We start from the raw sequence: 6,000 nt of genomic DNA, 5'->3' as shown, positions 1-6,000 counted from the left end.
GTCAGATGGAAGAGAGCATTAGCACAAGAAGGCTCAAGGAGAACAAAATGTTTACGGAGCAGACTCCCACCATCATACTTCCCAGCACCCTCAGTGCTACGATGGCACTCTTCCAAGCACAACTTGCTTCATCACTAGACATCATTTGCTGAAGGGATTCTTTAAGAAAAAATAATGTGAAACTTCTCCGTAATTCCCTGGTTCTCTGGACCCCATCTTAGTGTTCTGTCTCAATACTAAGCAATGAAGTTGTTTTTGCTGTATGTTCCAACAGTATTCCAGGTAGAGAGTGAATATCCTTTGAGGTACAGAAATGTACCTTTGAGGTAGCTAACATGACATTCTATTTTCTCATCAAGAAGTACTTAAAGAAAACTTCCTCCAGCAAGCATCACCAAACCAATGCACTGATTAGCTGTGGTTCCTTCACCTCAATCCCAACAGTCCAAGACCTGAGTGCACACTTGTAAATTATTAATCATTCTGAATCACTAGAATGTGTTGTTCTTTCCCCAGACCTATATCCATGCATAATTTTCTAATTTTCCATTGCTTACTCACTTTGTAAAATGGTGAAAATTCATGCACATACTCGGACCACTTTAGCAGGTTTTGCAGATTGACAGTCCTTTTATTTGTACGGGTTCAGTATACAACCGCATGATGCACTGAAGCTAAGAAAAACTGGGGAGGATGATTCACAGGAAAATTTTTGAGAAGTCCATTTCTTCTAATTCAGTACAGAAACAATTCACATTCAGTCCATAATCAGTGACTAAATTCTACATTATTTTAAATTTACTTAGTGCTGTAAGTAATTATTAGTGACAATACTACTATAGCCTGGAAATAAGGCAGGGGCAAGATCTGATCTACATCGGTTTTATATTTATAGTGTTCATACTTGTATATTATTATATAGGCATACACTTATATGAAACACAGCAAAATAAAACTGTCCCCACAACAATGAACAGAGTATATTGTACAGCTTATAAGTTATGGTATACAGTAAAACTGGTGTCACATACTATAGGCTATGGAATACATTAATAGACAATGATATATTAATTTGCAAATTTAACAAAGAATTTTAAAAAGTAAGATATTACATACAATGGAGCTGATTCATCATTACTGCTTTTACTCCAGTTTAAAATATTGGTCCTTTCATGCCACAGGAAGCTTGGAATCAAGGTAATGAATCACAGTCAGTATATGCCACTTGACAGAGCTGCAATAATTTAAGAGCAACCTGAATTTCTTGGAGTTTGAGTACTTGATTTTGCAACCCTGAAGTTGAATGACCTATATTTAGTTTCTCTGTCTGCCTGTGTTATATATATATATATATATATATAAGTACTTGTCATACGGTGTTCATCAGCTTTGTTTTTTGATTTGGAAATAAATACTCAGTTTATCACTTTCTTTCACACTAAAAAGGAACCAAGACATGGAAGCCCAAGAGTCCATCCCACTAACATAGTAGCTGATGTGTTGGTTTTTAATGGGAAGTGGCACTCAGTATCTAATCACTCTATTTATAGAATTTAAACCCCTAAACTACTTTGGAACATTCATATATTTTACCTACTGCTAAGCTGGCAAATATTATTTAGCTAGAAGTCTAATCTAGATAATAACTTTTAAATCCATTGAAGCCAAGATGCATCAGAATAATAATCATACAACTACACAAATAGTTGTACCTAATTCCTAGTTTTACAGTGCTGCAACTCTCCAGCAGAATGTAACAGAAATGCATGTATGTACACATGTAACAGAGAAGGAGCAAACCTGTGTTGTGGATGGACTTATGTCTGCTGCTCTCATGCTCAATGATTAGGTTTATATTAAAAATAGTATCAGCAGAGAATTGCTGTGGGAAGAGAAGCACAAAATGCTGCTCAAGAAGATCTGAAATCAGATGTCACAAAGTGACACTTTTGATTGCTAGGGCTGCTTGTGCTTCTGTTAGTCATGGCTTCTCCAGCTACTCCCGGAGTATGATGATGAGGTCTGATGGGGAAGCTGCTTAACAGTCACAAAAACTGTTACACCTTGTCTGCTGCCCTGGACAATTTGTCCTTCAGGCTCAGAAAGACAGGAGGCAGCCATGGGGGGCTGAGGGGTTAAAGGCAGCTGGTGATTTAATGTCTGAGTTAGACTTTAAGAAACAGTATGTTTCACATTGCAAGTAATTGTTTATTTTACACAGGACCATCAGAATTAACAATAGGGTGCCAGAATGCATCTTCACTAATCTATCCCATAACAATATGGAAGTACAATTTTCAAAGACACATACTTATATATCTGGTAACCACTTTTGTCCCTGTTACTTAATTAGCAATTAGAAATGCTTTGGGACACACATACACATGCACACGTTAAAAAAAAAGGCAATACAAATTCTTTTGTTGCTGTCAGAAATAGTAAGTACCAGGTAGCACATCATCGTTTCCTGGTCCCACTGTTGCCACTGGCAGATTTATTGAAACTTCTGCTCATTTGTGGGAAGTGCACAGTTGGCGTTCTTTCAGTGGGGCCATATAGCCCTAAATTCCTGGCTGTAGCTGACTTTCGAAGAGGCTTGACACTGGGAAAAGGATTGAAGACTTGTGGCTTTGGGTTCCCAGGCTGGGGAGATTTAGCCAGGTTTCCACTGTCTCTGGATGAAGTGGAAGACTCTGATAAACGTGGCTGGCTGGACTGATGGGATGTTGACTCCACATCGGTTTGGGTATCTGAGGTGAGTTCCAGTGCTTCCAGTTTTAGCTGAACCACGGACATGTTTGTACTGCTGTCCATAGAGACTGGCTCAGATGACTGCTGCTCAGCCTTCCGAGTAGTCCTGTCATCCAAACCACCTCCTTCTCTTTCTCCAAAGTCAGAACATTTGGAAGCCTCCTCCTTTGCACCTGGACTACTTGATTTACAGCTCTCACTCTGCTCATCTATCAGTCCTACAGTATCCCCGTAGCCTAGCTGGCCTTTGGCCCTAGCAATGTTCTTCCGGTGAACTCGTATATGAGTGCGCCACGGAGAGTTCAGCTTTGTTTTAAGATCTTCTTGAGGAATGGGAGACATCTTCCCCGTTACATGGCTTGGGATGTGAATAACAGCATTTTTGAGAGACCTGTTATTCAATTTCATCTTCTTTCCTAAAAGGAGGTGGTTTATCACTGGGGAATGGTTTACCTGAGAAGGGAGGAGGCTGGTAACTGGCCCCTTGTCTGAAAGAAAGCATTTAACAGAAACACAGTATTATTAAAGAACTAAACAAATTAATGTTCAAAGGATCCACCACCAAATTTGACACTTTTCTTGAGGTATAGCAAAGGTTTGTAGGACTGAATGTATTTAAAAAAAACCAATCCAAACTTAAAAATCATCACTGAATTTCACTTCTGTCTTAAGACTTGAACACAAAGCTGCACCTTCTATGTAAGGATTTTCTGTCCTCCCTCACTGCTTTCCACCTATGGATAAGTCCTGAGCCAGGAGTACCATGAAAATAAATAATTTTTAAAAATAGCTTCTTGATTTTTGGAATTGCACTAAAACTGATAGTTTAACATTAATATTGGCTTCTGATCTTTCCCTTCTCCTTCATTTCTCTTCCAACAGCAAGAGGCAATTCAGTCTCCATATGAGGTCAGGCACACAAGCCTCTCCATGAGGCTTGTGCGACTGGAAAATGGAAAACGAATTAAAGTTTTAATTTATTTTTAAAATTAACTTTTAGTTAATTTTTAAAATTAACTTTTGATGGATAAACCACATCTTATGAAGCCAGAGGAGTAGACTGAGAATTACTGATTAGATGGCAGTTTGATTAAATGAGAAACCCAGCCCTGCATCATGATTAGTAAGATTAGAAAGATTTGTCTTTGGAAGGTAGGGGTTGGCATCCTTGGGAATCAACATTTCACTGTTTGCACTGTTTCTGCTGGCTACAGCCTTTGTTCATTGCAAATGCTTCACTAATATTTTTTTAAAAATTCTTTCTAAATCATGTAAACAAAAAATTGCAGCTCCATGTATTCCAACACTCATGCTAGCACAAGTTTAGACAATCTAGAAGAGAAATAAAAATTCTCCACAGCAACCCACTTGCATGGTTCAATGCTGACTTAGAAAGATGACACCTAAGTGGGAGGAATGAGTGGGGTGGACTGTGTTCAGCTTGTATACCCAGTAAAACCTTCAGCTGTGCATTTTATGCCAACCCCTGTACTGCTGGGTCTCACAATTAGGGAGACAGACTCCGTAACATGGATTGCTAAATAAGGGACTGATGTCCAGCTCAGTCCTCACAACAGTACCATTATGGCTAGGGAAACTGCCAGCCACAATGGAACATCTAAGCCGGTTCCTTCAGTTGCATAATTTGCCATGCCCAGCTGAATTCAAAGAAGTTTGGATAACACAGACCAGCTAGGAATCTACCTGCCACATGATCTGAAGCATCCTCATCTCTGCATTCACTTTTTCCAGTGCATCAGTATGTCAATTCCAAGAATGCCAAAGATTTAAAGTTTTTAATCAGGGAGATCAACACAATGTACCCAGATAGCAAAGCTACTTTTAAATACCATTGTTTACTTGGTCCCTGGGACCCAAGAAAACCCCAGGGTCATCATCTTCAGATCCTGACAAAAGAAGAAAAAATATCACTTTCTTGTTTTCTGTCTGCATGAAGTGGTACCCACTTTATGACTAATGTTATATATTCCATCAATCTTTCTTGTTTTGTCTGTTTGGTTACATGCAAAAGAACATCATTTGCCTAGCCTCCAATGATGAAGTTAGTTTGTAATAAATCAGGAAATGAAGCATGTTTTGATGTGTTACCTGCTCTGATATACACATGGTGAACCTGCTGTTGCTGCTTCTTCTTTATCCTGGAATATTGCTTTTTCAGTGCATTAATATCAGTGGTCATACGCTCCATCATCATGCTGTTAAAAGCAGTGTGATAGTCACTTCTGCAAGAGTCTATTGCTCCTGGACTTAATTCTGCAATGTTACTGGAACCAAGACTTTGTTCCTCATTCTGATCTGTAGAAGGAAAGAATAAAGTGAAGGTGAGGAGTAAATTAGTGTACTCAAAAGTTCTGCAGATTGTTTCCAAAGGAAGTCTGTGTCTGATTCCTATCATCTTATTTAACAGTAGTCTTTAATTAAAAATTTATTATAATATGTATATTTAACTAAGCTGTGGTATTTACAATAAGAAGTATTGCAAATAGTACTACTGCTTAAGAATAGCAAGGGTTTGAGGGGAGGTTAAAGAGTACAAAAGTCAATTAACATGGCAATGCAAAGTTATAAGAAGAGTTCTTCAAGTGTTCAAAAGTACATCAAGCCACCACTGAAGTAATTCAATAACAGATTATTAAAGATACTCTGTTGTCATAGAGGCCGACAGAGCAAGTTACAAAATACATTACAGTCAAGCAGGCATGAGATTAAACAACCAACCTTAAGCTGCCAGCAAGAAGCATCAAGAAACAGAACACCACAGGGAGAAAGCTGCTAGTAGCAACAAAAGGGTTAGGCACAGAGCAGCTGAGGATCAGACAACTTGAGAGTGTCTCTGATCAACAGCTGCAGAGCAACAGCAGCAGGGCAATTTATTTTCACAGCTGTTTCTGATGCACCACCAACCTGGCACTCCAGGGTCAGGAGGATAATTCTTTTTCAAGGAATGTTTATTTGTCTTTGGCTTAGTTTGCAACAGCAGTTTGATGTTCTGACTAAGTGCTAGTTTGAAGCAGCAGGTAGAGAGTCCCTCAGGAAGGGAAAAACAAAACACCACAGCAATCAAGAGGAAAATTGCAGCTTACAGGTCTCAGCAAAACCGAGACACAAGAATGATGAAGTGTAAACAGCAACTGCTACATCAGTTTGGGGTTTTTTTGAGGGTGAAGGTGGAGGTCAGTTGGGGATAAATAAAAATGGCCTCTCCTAGGATATTGTGAAATTACTGTT

The 6,000-nt window shown here is 38.9% G+C and overlaps 1 protein-coding gene across 6 annotated transcripts in view; it reads right to left on the bottom strand.

Moving 5' to 3' along the window:
* Positions 1-601: 601 nt before the first annotated feature.
* The window catches only part of TBC1D30 (TBC1 domain family member 30), a 52,843-nt gene continuing 47,444 nt past the window's right edge, over positions 602-6,000 (bottom strand). For 4 of the 6 annotated variants that reach the window (XM_068998530.1, XM_068998551.1, XM_068998558.1 and 1 more), the window contains 3 exons: positions 4,861-5,067; positions 4,602-4,658; positions 602-3,239 (listed from right to left, as the gene is read on the bottom strand). In XM_068998530.1, the coding sequence (XP_068854631.1) occupies positions 2,458-3,239; positions 4,602-4,658; positions 4,861-5,067 (1,046 nt within the window). In that variant the 3' untranslated portion in view covers positions 602-2,457. The remainder of the gene's footprint in view (positions 3,240-4,601; positions 4,659-4,860; positions 5,068-6,000) is intronic. The other 2 variants (XM_068998536.1, XM_068998547.1) reach the window with 1 other exon arrangement.

This window comes from Aphelocoma coerulescens, chromosome 1A (genome assembly GCF_041296385.1).
Source record: "Aphelocoma coerulescens isolate FSJ_1873_10779 chromosome 1A, UR_Acoe_1.0, whole genome shotgun sequence".
NCBI classification, from domain to species: Eukaryota; Metazoa; Chordata; class Aves; order Passeriformes; family Corvidae; genus Aphelocoma; species Aphelocoma coerulescens.
Note: the sequence above shows the minus strand (reverse complement) of the source record. Positions and strands in the feature narration are given on the sequence as shown.